This window comes from Saccopteryx leptura, chromosome 6, assembly GCF_036850995.1.
Source record: "Saccopteryx leptura isolate mSacLep1 chromosome 6, mSacLep1_pri_phased_curated, whole genome shotgun sequence".
Taxonomy (NCBI): Eukaryota; Metazoa; Chordata; class Mammalia; order Chiroptera; family Emballonuridae; genus Saccopteryx; species Saccopteryx leptura.
Genome location: NC_089508.1, coordinates 101,883,197 through 101,903,841, shown reverse-complemented (window position 1 = coordinate 101,903,841; position 20,645 = coordinate 101,883,197). Strand labels below are relative to the sequence as shown.

At 41.0% G+C, this 20,645-nt stretch overlaps 1 protein-coding gene and 1 pseudogene across 1 annotated transcript in view; both read right to left on the bottom strand.

The window, feature by feature from the left end:
- Positions 1 to 20,645, bottom strand: part of AP4S1 (adaptor related protein complex 4 subunit sigma 1) — a 57,081-nt gene that overhangs the window by 18,695 nt on the left and 17,741 nt on the right. The window contains exons 3-5 of the mRNA XM_066341680.1: positions 5,151 to 5,354; positions 1,782 to 1,868; positions 80 to 148 (exon numbers count right to left, since the gene is read on the bottom strand). Coding sequence (XP_066197777.1) covers positions 80 to 148; positions 1,782 to 1,868; positions 5,151 to 5,288 — 294 coding nt within the window. The 5' untranslated portion in view covers positions 5,289 to 5,354. The remainder of the gene's footprint in view (positions 1 to 79; positions 149 to 1,781; positions 1,869 to 5,150; positions 5,355 to 20,645) is intronic.
- LOC136377142 (polyunsaturated fatty acid 5-lipoxygenase pseudogene) lies at positions 7,637 to 8,637 on the bottom strand (annotated as a pseudogene).

Sequence of the window (20,645 nt, the reverse complement as noted above, 5' to 3'; positions counted from 1 at the left end):
TGCCACATGTTCTTGATATAGACCCATTTCTGGGAAATTGGCCTGAGGACAAAAACCATTTTTTAGTCATTAGACTTACCACTCGGCTGAAGTACTCATCTAAAACTTCTACAAAGTTATGGATGAATTCATAAATTGCCATCTCATTCTGAAATAAAAAGGAAGGGTGCAATTAGGATTAGTATGGCCCATGTGTACCTCAGACATGGAGAAGCCCGGTCAGCAACCGGGTTTCGGAGCACACGACTTGGTACACAGATACTGTGAGCAAAGTAGCTTCCCACAGACAGATATTCAGAATACTTTCATGACTCACTTGTTTAAAAGAAGTTTATTAAGAGGAGAAATGTAGAAAACCTTAACCTCTAAGATTTTTTTTCAGTGCTCATGATGCATCTAGTGGGATTGAAACCAGACTAAGTCTAGTGTTTAGAATTCTGAACTCTGCCCCCTGACTTCATCAACTGTTGAAGCAATAAATATTTCAGGTTCTTCATGCCATCACTTTCCAGTCTGCGAAGATGGGAAAGCCACTTCAAAGTCTGGTTCACAGATAAAAAACTGGGATTTCAAAATATTTTAGATCTTAAACACTCTTCCAGAGATTCCATGGCCACAGGTACTGTAGATCTAGGACTAACATTTCTGAAAAGGTGAATGAAAATCTAAGGAGAAAAAAATCACAAACCAATCATATTTACAGTTTGCTCTGCCTTCTGATATGTTAGCCTATACTTTATATTTTTCTATTTTTTTTAATTTTTTTGTGACAGAGACAGAGAGAGTCAGATAGGGACAAACAGACAGGAAGGGAGAGAGATGAGAAGTATCAATTCTCCCTTGCAGCTCCTTAGTTGTTCATTGATTGCTTTCTCATACATGTCTTGACCAGGGGGCTCCAGCAAACCGAGTGACCCCTTGCTTGAGCTAGTGACCTTGGGCTCAAGCTGGTGAGCCTTGCTCAAACCAGATGAGCCCACGCTCAAGCTGGCGACCTCGGGGTCTCAAACCTGGGTCCTCTGCATCCCAGTCTGATGCTCTATCCACTGCGCCGCCACCTGGTCAGGTGTTAGCCTATACTTTAATGCCACAACAGACTGGCCTCTACCCTTGTCTAAGCTGCCCCACTGTGCCGCACAGAACAAGGGCAGGACACCAGTATTGCTTAGGGTCAAGGAAGGTATTCTGTGGAGTTCTGTGCTTCCCTACAAGCTGCTCACTAATCCAATAAAAATCCTAGTTATTTCTCTTCCACACAGCTTTCCATAGCCTTGGTAGAAACCATGATCCTTCAAGAGTCAAAATGATTCTTAGGGAGCCTGACCAGGCGGTGGCGCAGTGGATAGAGCGTCGGACTGGGATGTGGAAGACAGGTTCGAGACCCCGAGGTCGCCAGCTTGAGTGTGGGCTCATCTGGTTTGAGCAAAAGCTCACCAGCTTGGACGCAAGGTCGCTGGCTCAAGCAAGGGGTTACTTGGTCTGCTGAAGGCCCGCAGTCAAGGCACATATGAGAAAGCAATCAATGAACAACTAAGGTGTTGCAACGCGCAACGAAAAACTAATGATTGATGCTTCTCATCTCTCCGTTCCTGTCTGTCTGTCCCTGTCTATCCCTCACTCTGACTCTCTCTCTGTCTCTGTAAAAAAATAAAATTAAAAAAAAATAATAATAATTCTTAGGGAGGCAAATAGGGAAGAAAATGGCAGCACAAGGAGGAATAAAAATCAGACTGTTATGCCTAATTTTCTTGCATCTTCCATAGGCTCTCCTATTGTCTTACCTCAGTGTCATTAACTCCCACCACGATGAAGAGGGCTGCATACTGCCGATATATCAGCTTAAAATCCTTGTATTCAATGAAAGAGCACTAGACAAAACACAATTAGATATTAATTCCTGTGGTTGAAAGGAGTTTTTTCAAAGTGGCATGCAAAATTTTTATGTTCTGATTTGAATATCTGTCAACACATTCTTAGAAATATACAATGTCAAAATATTACACATCTTTGTTGGTCGTGCCTTCTCACAATATTCTTTTTTTTTTTTAAGATTTTAATTATTGATTTTTCAGAAGGGCGGCAGGGGCAAGAAGTATCAGCTCATAGTTGCTTCACTTTAGTTGTTCACTGATTGCTTGTCCTATGTGCCTTGATCAGGCAAGCCCAGGGTTTTGAACCATCAACCTCAGCATTCCAGGTCGAAGTTCTTATCCACTATGCCACAACAGACCAGGCTCACAGTATTCAGGGGGCTACTTGGAAACATCTCTACTGGGATGTGAAGAATGGTCTTAGAAAAAAGTCTGAGCCTGACCTGTGGTGGCGCAGTGGATAAAGTATTGACCTACCAGTTTGAAACCCTAGGCTTGCCTGGTCAAGGCATATATGGGAGTTGCTGCTTCCTGCTCCTCCCCCTTCTCTCTCTCTCTCTCTCTCTCTCTCTCTCTCTCTCTCAAAGTGAATAAATAAAATCTAAAGAAAAATAAAAAAGAAGTCTGAGTGTTCACATGGGTTTCCACCTGTGCTGCTTCTTATTCCTTTGCTTGGCACTGTGTGGCACTCAGCAGGCCAAGCTACCACACAATCAGCATTTTAAACTGCTCCAATGTCAAAATAAGCCAACACCATGCTAAAGAAAATTTTCTTCTTCCCACTGCCCCTAGGCTCCTTTGGCAGTAATTAGAGATACAGTTTTGTAGTATATAATAGTCACGGAACAGCCAAATATATCCAGCATACACATGTGCAAAAAACCCCAAACCAAACCAAACCAAGCCAAACCAAACCAAAAACCCCTCACTTTCTTTTTCCTAGACCCGTAGAAAGAATCAATGTAGACTCTTATAAATTAAAGATGGCTTTTGTGTAGCAGATGCTAGACAAAAATCTCTCAGTTTGAACATTGCTTCATATGAGTTAATAACCAGCTTACCACCACGGACGTGTGGATAAAACGCCTGCTGTCCCATTTATCCCTCTCCTACAGTCACTATGTGAAGGTAAGGGGAAGGCAGGCAGACAGGAACTGGGAATCAGACTGAAGGCAGTGCTGGCCTCCTTTGGATTTTTGGGTGTGCCTGACCAAATGTGACAGTATTCCTTGTACCAAAAGCAGGCTATACTCGCTCTCTGCACTAGATATGTTGTGCTTGGGTGCCCAGACTCACCTGGGACTGAAGCTGCAAGTTTTGACCATGGAATTTCTTCCATGGGAAAGTCACTTGACAAAGTATACAATGGAGTGATGTGAGGCTTTTATTTAAAATTAGGATAAAGGTAAGCCCTGGCCATGTAGCTCAGTTGGTTAGAGCGCTGTCCCGAAACACCAAGGTTGTGGGTTCAAACCCTGGTCAGGGCACACACGGGAAGCCACCATGAACATACAATTATGTGGGACAACAAATGAATGCTTCCTTCTCCCCCAGCCCCCATACTTCCCCTCCAGCTTTCTCCCTTCCTCTCTCTGTCTCTCTAGAATCAATCAATTAAAAAAATATAAAATTAAATTAGACAAAGGTAAGAAGCACAGACCATTCAGCAGCTTTTGGCTTACTGCAGAGCGAGTGTGACTTCTACTCAGTTGGGTCTTTCAAGAAAAATAGACTACCTGAACAAACTGAGGAACATTTTTCAAAGCTTCTCAGGAGTTTCTGACATTTAAAACGAAGTATCAAGGCCTGACCTGTGGTGGCGCAGTGGATAAAGCATCGACCTGGAAATGCTGAGGTCGCCGGTTTGAAACCCTGGGCTTGCCTGGTCAAGGCACATATGGGAGTTGATGCTTCCAGCTCCTCCCCCCTTCCCTCTCTCTCTGTCTCTCTCTCCTCTCTCTCTCTCTCTCTCCTCTCTAAAATGAATAAATAAAATAAAAAAAATAAAAATAAAACGAAGTATCAAAGCACCTTTGTGGATAAAATAAAAACTAAACTGAAATTGTGCTACTTTGGTGTCTCATTATGCCAAAAGTTCAGTGGGTTCCTACTAAAGTCTAAAATAATTTAGAATGTTTCAAAAATATCTAACAGTATATTCTTTCCAAAGCACATATTTCAAAGGGGAACCTATCAGTGAAAAGATGTTTGGAATTGTGGAGCTGATATTATAGGAAGATTCAAACATGAATGCTTCTGGAGCGTGTTTACCTTTACAGGTACGGGGCTGTTAACACAGCCCTTCAATCGTTTGTTTCCTCTGACAACCACACGAAGCATGTGCCATGGCAGCCCCAAGCAGTAATTCAAAGAGGACTCTTGAGATGTTCCGACTGGAAAATCAATTTAGAAGCCAAGGGAAACATGGTTCTAACACGTTAACTACTGAAGCACTGATGTAGCTTAATATTTTATGACTCAGCAGCGGTTCCCAGAGGCCGCCTTTCCACACAGGTAGTAAAATGGAGAACTGGCAAAATGAACAGGTGTCTTAAACAAGCTTTCTGATTTTGCTTGCCTCAGTTTGTTCAGTGATTTCCAATTGATTCAAAGTTTAGGACCTGGAGTAAGTAATCCTCCAATTAAAGTTCTTTGTAAAAATAAACTTGGTTTAAAATTTTCTTTTATTTTAATGATTTAACTTCAATTTTGGCAGAATGAATGAATTGGTTGTCTCATTCTTTTTTTTACTTCATTTCTCCTATCTATGTAATAAAATAAGACACGTTCAAATCAAGTTTGTTTTTAAATCACTAATTCCAGTATGATAAGCAGAAAAAGCTGCATGCCACATGAGAATCATATTATCCTCTGGCAAAAATTGTGTCTTAAGTGTTCACTTCTATACTGGACACCTGACCTTCAACTTTTGACTCAAAGAAAGTCACCTACTTCAGGTACTCAAAGAGTTCTAAGAGCTGAATGCATATGAACAAAAAAAGAAATGTCCGTCAGCAGGAATGAATTTGAGCTGCCACTTCCACAGTGCATTGAAACACATATGCTGACCTAAATATGAATCTAAGACTTTTACTGGTTTGGTTTTTATTTTCCTTAAGGGGATGTAAGGAGAGCTGTGCTTCTGTCTTCACTTCATTTATTTCCCCTAATAGCTGTTGAAAGAATGTAGTTCAAAGAAAAGGATGGCCCTTGAGACACAGCAGCAACAGCTGTGCCACTGCTGGGCCGAATGCAGAGATAAAAGAATCAGAAACTTACTTGTTCGATGGATCGAGAGAGACAGCTCTTTATGACTTCTGTTTCCAGAAGTGTACGCTTATTAATTTCCACATGTTCATAGTACTTAGAAAGACGGGTCTGTCCTTGTTTATTCACCATGAGGAAAAATTTTATCATTTTTTTCTGGCCAGTATTTTTCCAAATATAGGTCAAAAGTTATGGCAAGGGGTGGCTGTAACAAACCTGAAGGATGAAAGAATAGAAAGGTAAGGTCAAATTTCTCAAAGAATCATATTAAGTGTGTTGTATAGATGAACCAGCAGGAGATAAAATGTCTTCTGCTATTACTGGTCTTTACCACTATGAACTAAATGAGGTTCTAATAAATAACTAAACATAAATGTTCATTAGTTATTTTCCAAAATATTTTTGAGTATACACAGTACTACAACTCATGTTTGGTCCATCGATTCATCAGTCTTGTTGGACGCCAACTATGCGTCCAGCACTGAAGAACATGGAGATGACAGAGTACTGATCTCTGATCTTCACACCTGGCAACAGTGCTGGACAGGTAAACAAATTACGGCAGTACCAGGCTGTGAGATGTAACTGGTACACAGAACGGAGGGACAAGGAACATCACAGGAGAGTTGGAAATGACTTTTCCAAAGAAGGGTCCTTAAAAAGTCTTTGAACAGTGATTTCAAGGAAGCAGCTCGGAGGCAGAGAGAATGGGTATAAAGGCTCTGGAAAGCTCACTATGGCTGTGGTTCAGGGGCAGAAAGAACAGTCACAGGAAACTAAGCTGCTCACATAAGATGAAATTGGCTTTAGAAGTCATGCTAAGGAATATGAACTTTATTTTATAGACAATAGAGATAAGATCTATAGTGAAGCTCTTTTCCCTTAGTATTGGAAACAGTCATCATAATAGCTACTATCTGTCCAAGTCCTATAACAAGGCCCTATAACAAGTCCTGTAAGGTCCTAAACCAAGCAGGTTGTGTATATTATTTAATTTTCACAGCTCTCTGAGGCAGGTACTTCTGTTATCCCCATTTTTAAGACAAGGAAGTTGAAGTTTAGGGATGTAGCTTACAGCAGCAATTTTCAACCGGTGTGCCACAAGACCTTTTAAAGCATGCAGTACCTGACTGCTTACTCAGGGACACTGACCTCTTTCCCCTTAGATTGCCAAGTAAAAAATGACAACAGTTAAAACAACAATAGGTGTCTAGTGTAAATTAATCAAAATTATACCTGTTTTTTGTTTGTTTTTTTGTCTGTTAGCCAAAGGATTTTAGTAATTAGTTTATATGTGCTATGAGATTAAAAAGGTTGAAAATCTTAGAGGCTTAGAGGACAAGCATGTGCATGGATCCGGGGGCCCCCTACACTCATCCTCATCGCTCCGGAGTTCCTGCTTGAAGTATTTCTTCTCACCCAGCTGTATTGTAGCACCTGTTGGTTCCTCTCCTACTTAGTGTAGATTTGAAAATAAGGCAGAAAAGCACGATATTGACCAATGGCCAGTCTTTCTTTTTTTTTTCTTTCTTTTTTTTTTTTTTGTATGTTTTTGAAGCTGGAAACGGGATAGACAGTCAGACTCCCACATGCGCCCGACCGGGATCCACCCGGCACGCCCACCAGGGGGCGACGCTCTGCCCACCAGGGGGCGATGCTCTGCCCCTCCAGCGCGTCGCTCTGTTGCGACCAGAGCCACTCTAGCACCTGGGGCAGAGGCCAAGGAGCCATCCCTAGCGCCTGGGCCATCTTTGCTCCAGTGCAGCCTCGGCTGCAGGAGGGGAAGAGAGAGACAGAGAGGAAGGAGAGGGGGAAGGGTGGAGAAGCAGATGGGCGCTTCCCCTGTGTGCTCTGGCCGGGAATCGAACCGGGGACTTCTGCACGCCAGGCCGACGCTCTACCACTGAGCCAAACGGCCAGGGCTAGTCTTTCTTTTAACATGAGCATCAGAGCTGCCCCACTGGCTCATGGGACAGTATCATTTTCACATTCCATAATATCTGTGAAAAATCAGTGCAAAGACCAACGTTAACAATAACTCTTCAATAAACTTTTAAAATTTAGAATAAATTTTTTTTTATTTTATTTATTTATTTTTTACAGAGACAGAGAGTGAGTCAGAGAGAGGGATAGACAGGGACAGACAAACAGGAACGAAGAGAGATGAGAAGCATCAATCATTAGTTTTTCATTTCGCGTTGCAACACCTTAGTTGTTCATTGATTGCTTTCTCATATGTGCCTTGACCGTGGGCCTTCAGCAGACCGAGTAACCCCTTGCTGGAGCCAGTGACCTCGGGTTCAAGCTGGTGGGCTTTTTTTGCTCAAACCAGATGAGCCCGCGCTCAAGCTGGCGACCTCAGGGTCTCGAACCCGGGTCCTCTGCATCCCAGTCCGACGCTCTATCCACTGCACCACCGCCTGGTCAGGCGAGGGTTTTCCTTTTATTTGGTACAGATTTCACATTTCTATCGTCTTTTGTTGCTTTCCTGTGACCAGTCAAAAGTGTGCCATGACTTTACGGACACACTGGATGGCAATGGGGACCATCTTCTTGGCCAAGTTCTTGTACAGCAAGCAGATGGGTGCAGCTAGAAACTGCAGTGTGCAGGGGTCTGTTTTGTTGGCGTCGATGCCATCCAGCAGCTCAAAGTCCACGATGAAGATGTCCCCTTGCTCGAACTCCTGCTCCAAGGTGAGCTGCCGCTCCAGGCTGCACTCCACCATCTCCGTGGTCACCCAGAGCTTCTTGGGCAACTTGCTGCAGCGCTGGATCAGCACAGAGTTGCAGCCATTCAGGAACTGGGACCCGAACATGAGGTCTTCCTCCCAGTGGTTCATGACCCGCTCAAAAATAGTGTTGCTGATCTTGACGAAGATTTTTTCAAAATCGGCGAAGTCACTCCAGGAAGACTGGAACATGTGCATGAAGCAATTGATGAACAGGTTCTCCATCGCCTTAGAGTAGTTCAGCACCAAGTACACTCCCTTCTCACTGTCAAATTGGATGTCACGAGGTAAATCCTTGTGACATTTGGCATGGATGCTCAAGGGGAATCTGGGGTTCCATTCCATCCATTTGTACTGCTTTTGCCGAGTTTCCCGTTCTTTACGTCTGTGCTGCTTGAGGATGTGGATTTGCTCATCGCAGGGCAACTTTGCTCGTCCATCACGCAGGACAACCTCACCCTCGCCCGCAATCCAGCGGTAGCAGGGGAACTCGATGTAGTCCCCGTGGGGCGTTTTCAGTGTGATATACTTCAGGTACCAGTCGTCAGGGAGCCAGTACTTGCACTACTCGATTTTGACCAGCTGGATGTCACCCAGTTCTTCTTCCACAGACACTTCATAAGAATCAACTGCGCCGCGCTCCAAGTCGTTGTAAAAGGGCTTGTCCAGCAGGTGCTTCTCGCTGCAGCCTGCGGAGCTGAGGTAGATGTAGTCATCGGTATGGCGAACCACTGGCTGCCGGTGGCCACGGTGACGGTGTAGGAGGGCATGGCTGCGGGCAGCGCCTGCGGACAGTGGGCACTGCGAGCTCCAGGCTCCGCTTAATAATTTGCCTGACCAGGCAGTGGCACAGTGGGTAGAGCATCGGACTGGGATGTGGAGGACCCAGGTTTGAGACCCCGAGGTCGCCAGCTTGAGTGCAGGCTCATCTGGTTTGAGCAAGGATCACCAGCTTGAGCCCAAGGTCACTGGCTTGAGCAAGGGGTTACTTGGTCTGCTGCAGCCCCTTGGTCAAGGCACATATGAGAAATCAATCAATGAATAAGTAAGGAACCACAATGAAGAATTGATGCTTCTCATCTCTCTCCCTTCCTGTCTGTCTGTCCCTATCTGTCCCTCTCTCTGACTCTCTCTGTCTCTCCCATAAATAAATAAATAAATAAATAAATAAAATTTAGAATAATTTTACCAAAAAGTTTCAATGACTTATTGGAACTTTTTTTTTTTGCCTTCCAGCTCATCTCTCATTTCCTAAACTATGTCAGACAGGTGATTGTGTCATAACAATTCCAAACATTAAGCGCCAGAAAGAGCCAGGCCCAGTCGGCAATGCCTGGGTTGCTGTGTTCCCTCAGTGTGTAGAACAGGAAGTTGTCTAGACCAGCTCAGCAGCGAGGTGACAGCAGTCCAGGGGAAGTTCTGTGGCCATCTGCTCCCTTTCCCAGGAAGATAAACTCACCGCCGTAGGTGGGATTGCAACATACTCCATGTTGTTCAATCATCTGGTATCATGTGCTGCTTTTATTCTCTTTACAAATTATTGCCAGTAAATTATGGCAAGTGACTAGTAAATTAAGATTATCATCCTTTCTTTTATTCCCTTTCAGCAGCATTATTGTTAAGGCATCTTTATGAAAGTTAGAAATTATAACCCTATCCCCTGATTCTGACTGCAAGGTAAAAGAAAAAATAAATTGTCTCAAAGGAACTCATAGCTAAACTTTTGCCTTTAAATGCCCTGCTTGCATTAAGTGGTAAAGTAACATGTAAAGTGATCCCATTGAGATGTTATACCAAGGGATCAAATTGTTTTCTACCTTAGAAGCCCAGCATTCCTTCCTGCTGACATCAAGAGTGAGGATGACAAAGAAGGTTGTGTTGAATCGATACTCATTAGGGTGCAAGTCTTGATATAGTAGCTGAAGACATCTAAACACTTTTTTTTTGTATGCTCCTAAGCAATTACACAGCATATAACTGTAGAATTGCACAGTGGTAAAAAAATGAACATGCAAAATTGGTAGCTATTTGTGTTCTAAAATAATGCCAAAATGTACAATGCAGAGACTCAGAGACAAGTACATGTCTGAGAGCTGAAGAAGAATGCCTTAAGCACCTATCCTGCTTAGTAATCATGAGGAAGGAGGGAGATCAAATAATTATGAAACTGAGGTAGGGCCATAAGGAATAAGCTCAGACAAGTGCAGGGAGTGGTCAGGGGCAGGTCTGAGATTCCTCTCTTTATGAACTCTGCATCCAATAATACATGAGGTTGGGGAAGATGTTTTGATAGCCAGGAAGTTAGACTCCACACCCAAGAGCTCATGTGAATGTGCATAGAAGAAAAAGGAAATTTCACTGGGGAAAGCATTCTTACACAAAGGGACCAGGACACCTAAAGGTCAACACTAGGAAGTCTGGCAGATCCATGGTGGGATATGCACACATCAGTGCCCCAGGATCCTATATGATGTAAACTCAATGCCTACAGAGAGTCTGGGAAGACTGAAGTACATATTGAAGTGAGCACCGTTTTCAAATTTCTAATGGTGTACATTTCTGGGCATTAGAACTGGAAGAGGCTTTCGAGACTGTCATATCAAAAATGACAAACAGATTTCAAGTTGGGTGCCAACTGTGACTAATAGTGCTCGCTGCGTTGGGCACCGTGCTGGGAAATATTCTGGAGCCATTTTCAGGTTCGGGAGAAAAGAATGCCATGAGTGATTAGTAAGGTTAGAAAGCAGGGTGTGGCTACATAAGCACCTCCTGTCAGCCCTGATGTGCACACCCCTCCTTTTGCAGATGGGAAAACCGACCATCTGAGACGTTGAGTGAAGTCCTGAATTCTTTAGCTGACTCATAACACAATGCTGGGTTGAATTTACCACATCACCTCTGCCTCACTCAGTGCATTCAGTGTCATTAAATGTTCATTCAAGCTTAATAAACATCAACGTCAGGCAACTTTGGGAATGATCAAGTCAATGTTCTCTTTTTCTAATGCCACTGCACAACCAATTAGGAAAATACCAAACAATTCACTGCATGAAAATAGTAGAGTATGAAGTTTCTAGAAATAAAAGTGGCATTCGAGGATGGCTAACATCCTTTCTAACTCTAAATGATTTCTAGGTGCCCCAGAATTGTAACACACACTTTACTCACTCCATAAAAATAATTGAGCTAAAATCCCCATGTTAAAAAGCAAATTTCCACCAAGACAATGTATCATTAGTCAAAAGCATGAACTGGAGCTTGACTGGCTCTACTACTTCCTAGCTTTGTGATTCTAGGCAAGTTATTTAACCTTCTTGTACTTCGTCTTAGGAACTATGAAAAAAATAATAGTAATTACCTTCTGGGTTGTAAGGATTATATGTAATTTTTTCAGAAACTGAGCACTATATAGATGAGCATTGGCCAATGTCATTATGATAATATAACACCTTTTCCTCAGTGAGGTCTTACCTGCTTGTGACAATCCCCTCTTCCTTACCCCAAAGAGCTGGTTATCTTTTCTTTGAGCTTATCACTGTATCGTACATACAAAACCTGTAACCCTATATTCGCGCTTTTCAACCAGTGTCCTGCAAGAATGTTTAAAACATGCAATACCTGATTGTTTAGTCAGGAGCACTGACCTCTTTTCCTTTAGATTGTCAAAAAAATGACAATACAATAGCCATCTGGTGTGAATGAATCAAAATTATATCTATTTTTTGTCAGATCAGCAAAAAAAAATATCTTTTTGGTGTGCTGCAGAATTTCAGTAATTAGTTTGTGTGTGCCATGAGATGAAAAAGGTTGTAAGTCATTGATCTACGTAATATTATTTGATTACATCCTGAGCTCTCCTACCAGACCAGTGATTTTCACTTTTTTTATTGTTAATGGTAAAAGAGATATTTTATACTGTGACCCCACATATAGGTACATACGTATCTGAAACAAAATTTCACAAAACAATGCATACCGGACAAATGCGGAGGCTTCTGAGCCTCCCGCTTGCAATAGTGCTTGGAATGGCTGCTTAATTAGCTTTGAATGGCTTTTCCTTCCAGCTCAAACAATCTGTCACTACCATGTGGTATAAAGGAGCCATGCATAAAAAAGTAAGCAGAGGCTAAATATCAATTTGATTTTGTGTATCAAAGGAATATTTTATTTTTCTCCCTAGTAATGAAATGTATCAATTTAAATAATAAAAGGTAACCCCCCCCCCCACACACACACACACAAAAAAAAAAGCCTGACCTGTGGTGGTGCAGTGGATAAAGCGTTGACCTGGAAATGCTGAGGTCACCGGTTCAAAACCCTGGGCTTGCCTGGTCAAGGCACATATGGGAGTTGATGCTTCCAGCCCCTCCCCCCTTCTCTCTCTCTGTCTCTCTCTCCTCTCTAAAAATGAATAAATAAAAAAAATTAAAAAAAACAAAAAACAATGCATACCCATACCATGCATACTGCACTCTTTATTTTCGTTGACATTTTATTTTGTAAAAACTGCACCTGTGAGGGATTTGGTTTACACAGATGTGCAGATTTTTCAAAACTCAGCAAATGTACTTTAAAGATACATGCACTTGCCTGACCAGGTGGTGGCGCAGTGGATAGAGCGTTGGACTGGGATGCAGAGGACCCAGGTTCAAAACCCCGAGGTCGCCAGCTTGAGCGTGGGCTCATCTACTTTGAGCAAAGCTCACCAGCTTGGACCCAAGGTTGCTGGCTTGGTCTGCTGAAGGCCCCACGGTCAAGGCACATAAGAGAAAGTAATCAGTGAACAACTAAGGTGTCGCAATGTGCAACAAAAAACTAATGATTGATGCTTCTCATCTCTCCGTTCCTGTCTGTCTGTCCCTGTCTATCCCTCTCTCTGACTCTGTCTTTGTAAAAAAAAAAAAAAAAGATACATGCACTTATTATTTGTAAATTTCAAAAAAAAAAAAAGCCTGACCTGTGGTGGCGCAGTGGATAAAGCGTCAACCTGGAAATGGTGAGGTCGCTGGTTCGAAACCCTGGGCTTGCCTGGTCAAGGCACATATGGGAGTTGATGCTTCCAGCTCCTCCCCCCTGTCTCTCTCTCCTCTCTCTCTGTCTCTCTCTCTCTCCCTCTCTCTCTCCTCTCTAAAATGAATAAATAAAATAAAAATTAAAAAAAAAATTTCATAAAAAGAAACTAATATTCTAGTGAATAATATAAATGTTGAGGTATTTGTGGGAAGTGTATTGATATCTATAACTTACTTAAAATTTTTATTTATTTATTTATTCATTTTAGAGAGGAGAGAGAGAGAAGGGGGGAGGAGCAGGAAGCATCAACTCCCATATGTGCCTTGACCAGGCAAGCCCAGGGTTTTGAACCAGCGACCACAGCGGTCCAGGTCGTTGCTTTATCCACTGTGCCACCACAGATCACTTACTTTGAAATGCACTAAAAACTAAGAAAAATCGATGGACAGATAGATATATGGTTAGATATATGATAAAGTAAGTATAATAAAATGTTAATGGTAGAAATCTATGTGGTGAGTATGTGGGAATTCACTTTGAAATTCATATCTATTCATATTCATAAAATTCATATATAATTATATATAAACTTATATGTTATATAAAACTATATATACATACCTACATATATAATACACATACATACATAACATGTGGTCCCTTAAATTGTTACAAATTTCTACAGTGTAACCTGGTAGAATGCAACAAAAAGATCATGAAAATGATTCTATCTTTTAACTCAAGCATTTCAATCCTGGGAATCTATCCTAACATATAGTTAAAAATACATACTTGGCCCAGGCTGGGTGAGTTGGTGGATAAAGCCTCAACCTGGTGCACCAGAGGTTGTGGGTTCCAATCCCCGTCAGGGCACCTATGAGAAATGATCAATGAGTGCACAACTAAATGAAACAACTAAGTGAAATGGAAAGTTGATGCTTTTCTTTCTCCCTTCCCCCTTCTCCTTTCCTCTATCTTTCTGCTAAATCAATGGGAAAATTTAAAAAGAAATCCATATGCATAAAAATGTTCATAGCAATATTATTTATACTAGTAAAAAAATGAAACTAGCCAGATACTTAAAATGAGAACTAACTTAAATGAACACTAATTTGTATGGGCTGTGGTGGTGCAGTGGATAGAGCACTGACCTGGAATGCTGAGATCACTGGTTCAAAAACCTGTGCTTGCCTGGTCAAGGCACATACCACAAGCAATCAATGAACAATTAAAGTGAAACAATTATTATCTTGTTCCCTCCCTCTCTCTAAAATTATTAAGTAAAATCTTAAAAAAAAACAAAACTGTGGAGCCTGACCAGGCGGTGGCACAGTGAACAGAACATTGGATTGGGACGCGGAGGACTCAGGTTCGAAACCCCGAGGTTGCCAGCTTGAGCACGGGCTTATCTGCTTTTAGCAAAGCTCACCAGCTTGAACCCAAGGTTGTTGGCTTGAGCAAGGAGCCACTCGCTCTGCTGCAGCCCCTTGGTCAAGGCACATATGAGAAAGTAATCAATGAACAACTAAGGTGCAGCAATGAAAAATTGATGCTTCTCATTTCCTCTCTCCTTTCCTGTCTGTCTGTTCCTATCTGTCCCTCTCTCTGTCTCAAACAAACAAACAAACAAACAAAACGTGGAAGAGCTGCCAAAGCTGATTTAAATGAATTTGATTTCTTTTCTCTACTAATTAAATAAGCAGACTATGCAGAAGAATAGAAAAAATGTAAATAAAAAAGGAAAATGTAGATAAAATAATATTAAGTCACAAATACAGAACACCAAATTTTATACTCACATGGATTACAATTATGTAGAAGAAACATCTAAATTGCTAAAGATTAGCCTGATCATGCCTGACCAGGCAGTGAAGCAGTGGATAGAGCATTGGACTGGGATGCAGAGGACCCAGGTCTTGAGTGTGGGGGTCGCTGGATTGAGTGTGGGATCACAGACATGACCCCATGGTCACTGGCTTGAGCCCAAAGGTTGCTGTTTTGAAGCCCAAGGTTGCTGGTTTGAGTCCAAGGTTGCTGGTTTGAGCCCAAGGTCACTGGCTTGAATAAGGGGTCACTCGCTCTGCTGTAGCCACCCCACCCTGCCCTGGTCAAGGCACATATGAGAAAGCAATCCGTGAACAACGAAGGTGCCGCAATGAAGAACTGACCCTTCTTGTCTGTCTGTCCCTGTCTCTCTACCTTTCTCTCTTTCTAAAAAAAACCCCAATAATAATAATAAAGTAGGTTCGATTCCTGGTCAGGGCAGTTACAAGAATCAACCAATGAATTCATAAATAAGTGGAACAATAAATTGATGTTTTTTGTTTTTTCTACCCTCTTTCTCTCTCTAAAATCAATTTTTTAAAAAAAGGTTACCAGGAGATAGGGGATCAAAGGGTGAGGCCTTAAGAGGTTTAGGGTTTTGGTGATGACTGCACAGATATGTGAGTTATAAAAGCCATTAAATTATATAGACTTTGAATGGATGAATTGCATAGTATGTAAATTATATCTTAATAAAGTTGTTTTAAAAAGAGATAGATAGACCAGACAATCAGAAAGAGCTCCCAATGGCCAAGCTCGAATTATCTAAACAAATAACATACCGAATTATGACCCTACACAGGAAGACAAACAACACAAATAAAAAATGGATCTAAAAATACAAATGGATACAGTTGAGATAGTCAACAACATTAATCTTTAGAAAAATGTAAAATAAAACCACAAGAAGATACCGCCTCCCACCCACTTGCATGGCTAGAATCAAAAAGGCAGAAAACAACTGTTGCCAGGATGTGAACTCAGTGGAACCACAGACTGCTGGTGGGAATGTAAATGTTAAAGCTACCTTGGAAAAATATGCCAGTTTGTTAAAAAGTTAAACACAAATTTACCCTTATTCAGAAATTCTACTTTTAAATACATACCTGAGAATTAAAAGCATATGTGCACAAAAAAAGATGTGTACATGAATAATAGCCCAAGAATGGAAACAACCCAAATGTCCACCAGCTAATGAAAAGATAAAATATGGTATATCTACACACACTGGAAAACAGCAAGCAATACAAGGGAACAAAATACAGCTCCATGTTACAAAAATGGAGGAATCTTGAAAACATTATTAAGTGGAAGAAGCCAGCTGCAAAATTCTACCTATTGTGTAATTCATTAATATGAAATATCCAGAAAAGGCAAATCTATAGATAGAAACTATATTAGTGGTCACCTAAGGCCAGGAGAGGAAGGTTTGGGGCAAAATGGGGGTGGGATTTCCTTTTGAGATGACACCAATCTTTTAACACTACATTGTGGTAATAGTTGTACAACTGTGTAAATTTACTAAAAATCATTATACATGTGCATTGTATGAAATTCACAGCTACCATGAAATAATAAGTAAAAATGGAAGGAACTGTATCAAAATTGCATTTTGCTTAAATCCAGATGGTGGTAGGATTAGGGGAAATTTTTATTCTCAATCCTTACTTTATTTCCCAAATTTTAAGAGGTGTGTTACCTTTTGTCACACACACAAATGTTTAATTTGTGCATTATATAATTTTGCAAAATTATTCAACTTAATAATGTTTACTCTGAATAAAGAAGGTATAGGGTCACTTACTGAGGCACTTCTAAATGCCGTTTCTTTTCCTTCTTTTTTTTAAATTTTACTTATTGATTTTAGAGAGATGACGGGAGAGAGAAAGACAGACAGAGACATCAATCTGTTCCTGTATGTGCCATGATCAGGGATCAAACCCACAACTTCTGCCTATCAGGATGATGTTTCAACTAACTGAGGTATCTGGCCAGGGCAAAATGCCCCATTTCTTTAAAATATGTACTGTTTTTCAAAATGGATGTGCTGAGAGTATCTACCATTAATTAATACGGACTAAACACAGGAACCATGGAAATAGCAACTCTAGGTTCTATTTGCCACATCATATCAATTCACTCCATAGGCCTCAAAGCCATGCTTCAATGAGAGGAAACTGTACTTACTGATCAGTAACAGATTTTCATCTAATTTAGAGCACTTCCTTCAGAGTTTATAATATATCATCTTCTTTTAGACACTGAAACAGTTTGTTTCTTTACTTCAGAATTTACTGGAATCCTACAATGATTCAGTTTTCTCACCTGTCACCTTGGACTAGCAGCTGCCTCACAGACGTACTGTGAGGACTAAAAGAGGTAAAGGAAATGTAAAGCCCTCAACAGAGTCCTCCTCTTCTCTCCTCATCCTCCCCAGGATAAGCTAGAAGTTCTTCCTAACACATTCTTCCCATTGCAGTTCTACAGAAATTTGACTTGAAGAAATCTGTCACCCATTCTGCCTTTTTCTTTTAAGATTTTTTAATTTATTCATTTTTATAAGGAGAGAGAGAGAGAGAGAGAGAGAGAGAGAGAGAGAAGAGGGGAGGAATAAGAAGCATCAACTCCCACATGTGCCTTGACCAGGCAAGCCCAGGGTTTGAACTGGTGACCTCAGTGTTCCAGGTCAACGCTTTATCCACTGCACCACCACAGGTCAGACAATTTTGCCTTTCTTTTCATCTATTCTCCTGTCCTGCCCCTTGTCCCCCCCTCTCCCCCATCTCTCTAAACCTCTCCTGTATGATTCAGGATACAATTTCAGTAGCTTCAGTTGAGATTTTTATTTGTCAAATCTCTGGGTCACTCAAGAAATATTTCAACAACATTTGATTAAACTGGCATTAAACACATTTATATAGCCTCTGGCCAGTTACGAGCATCATCCGGAAACAACACGATTGCAGGTTCAATCCCTGGTCAGGGCACATATAGGAAACAATCAATGAATGCACAATTAAGTGGAAAAATGAATGCTTCTCTCTCTTTCCCTCTTTCTCTCCCCCCTTCCTCTCTCTGTCAGTCTAAAAAATCAATAAATTAAAAAAAAAACCCACACATTTATATATATGCTGTTTTCTCTTATTTTTACACAAATAGTTTTTAAATAGTGAATACACTTTAAAATGTTAAATTCCAACCAAATTCAATACTTGTGGAAATCTTGAAGTTATCAGTTCTGCAGAAAAATTAGGAAAACACTTTGAGAATAAATCTTAGTGGTTTGGGCTACCGTTTTTCTTATAGAATAACTGAAAAATTTCTGAACCTACACATACAGTATCTCTCACTGATCTTGATCTAAAGCCATATTGGTCAGTTTATTAAAAAGCCTCATTAAATTCTGGTCTAAAACACAATTTAAGTCTGAATAAGTATGGTTATTTGTAACTTTAAAACATAAATAAATAAAGCAGAGGCAAGCTGGAAGTTTTACTGAAAAGGGTAGATAATGTATTTTTGGAGATGTTCAAGTATCAGACTTTCTATCCTAAATTAGGGAGGTGAATGAAAGAATTTTTTTTAATTAATTAATTTATTTTTATTAATTTTTTTTTTTTTACAGAGACACAGAGAGAGTTAGAGAGAGAGATAGACAGGGACAGACAAACAGGAATGGAGAGAGATGAGAAGCATCAATTATCAGTTTTTCATTGTGAAACCTTAGTTGTTCATTGATTGCTTTCTCATATGTGCCTTGACCGTGGGCTTTCAGCAGACTGAGTAACCCCTTGCACAAGCAAGCAACCTTGGATCCAAGCTGGTGAGCTTTTCTTTTTTTTTTTTTCTCAAGCCAGATGAGCCCGCGCTCAAGCTGGCGACCTTGGGGTCTCGAACCTGGGTCCTCCGCATCCCAGTCAGAGGCTCTATCCACTGCGCCACCGCCTGGTCAGGCGAATGAAAGAATTTTTAAAGTCTTTACAGAGCCTGACCTGTGGTGGCACAGTGGATAAAGTGTCAACCTGGAAATGCTGAGGTTGCCGGTTCAAAACCCTGGGCTTGCCTGGTCAAGGCACATATGGGAGTTGATGCTTTCTGCTCCCCCCTCCTTCTCTCTCTCTCTCTCTCCCCTCTCTATAATGAATAAATAAAATCTTTATTAAAGTCTTTACAGAAACATAATTAAGGCAGGAGAAAAATAATATTTTAAAAACTGAGAATGAAGAATTTATACACTATAAATAAACCATTACATTTTCTACTTGAAAGTACTTGTTTTCTTTTTATTCATTAGTCATCTGTGTGTGTGTAGAGTGGGGGGGTGGAGGGATTGAGAATAGACTGTCCACCAGTCATTTGCCAGAGAACTATTAAGTATCAGATCTGGTGGCGGCGGGAAGTGCAGTTTAAAGTTATAAACCATTAACGGCTGGGTTCACACGAGCCTGTTCTTGTTGATTTCTCACTTTCTACTCTTCTGATGAGAGAAAAGCTGCTTATGGGCAAGCAACTGGACTCAACCTTCCAAACACAATGGAGATGCCATTTATTTTTCAGAATCAAATAAAATTTTTTTCCAAAAACTATCTTCCTTTGTCCCTGGCTGGGTGACTCAGTGGATAGAGTGTTCTCCTGGAGCATGCCAAGGTTGCGGGTTTCATCCTCAGTCAGGGCACATATAAGAAGCAGCCAATGAGCCCTGGCCAGTTGGCTCAGTGGTAGAGCATTGGCCTGGCGTGTTGAAGTCCAGGGTTCGATTCCTGGCAAAAGCACACAGAAGAAGCGCCCATCTGCTTCTCTACCTTTCCCCCTCTCCTTTCTCACTTCCCCTCCCACAACAAAGGCTCCACTGGACCAAAAAAAGTTGGCCCGGGCACTGAGGATGGCTCCATGGACTCTGGCTCAGGTGCTAGAATGGCTCTGGTTGCAATGAAGCAACGCCCCAGATGGGCAAAGCACTGCCCCCTAGTGAGCATGCCACGTGGGTCCTGGTTGTGTGCATGTGGGAGTCTCTCTGCCTTCCTGCTTCTCACTTCAGAAAAAAAAAAAAAGCAGCCAATGAATGCACAACTAAGTGGAACAGTTGAGTTGATGCTTCTCTCTCATCAATGGAAACAATTTTTTTAATTTTTATTTTTTATTTGGTTTTAGTATCAAATAATTTATTTTGAAATTTAAAATAGGGAACTAAATTTTTACTCTGACACAATGTGGGCATTGGGGACAAATCGAAAAGAAACAGCCCTGTGTGGGTAATTTTATTCTAAATTGTTCAGTTAAAATTAGCCACACAAATTAAATATTTGTGCTTAATGACTAAAATCTTCATTAAATTTCTGGATTAAAATGATACCCAGTATTTTAGTTTTAAAGAAGCAATAGCTATCAAACATTTAGAAATCTCCTGGCTGGACTCCTCCAGGATTTGATGTTGTGATGTTATGTGTCAATAAGGAGGACTCCAGCAGAGAACCAGGATTACTGTACTATATAATACTTCCTGTTCCTATAAAAAGGTGAATCAAGTTTCCCCCTCAAATTAAAAACACACATCAAACCAGATGTTCTGGATTCATTTTTTATAGATAACTTCTTATTGATTGATTGATTTTAGAGAGAGAGAGAGGAAGAGAGGGAGAGAGGGAGAGAGGGAGAGGGAGACAGAAAAACATCCAATTTGTTGTTCCACCTATTTATGCATTTCATCGGTTGATTCATGTATGGGCCCTGACCAGGATTAAACCTGCAACCTTGGCCTATGGGGATGTTGCTTTAAGCATCCAGGGCCTGGATTCTGATGAGTTGAACTTCCATATTACTTTTTTCTTTTTTTTTTTTTTAAGTGAGAAACATAGAGAGAGAGAAAGAGAGAAAGAGAGAGAGAGCGACATGGACAGACAAGAAAGGAGAGAGATGAGAAGCATCAATTTGTCGTTGCGGT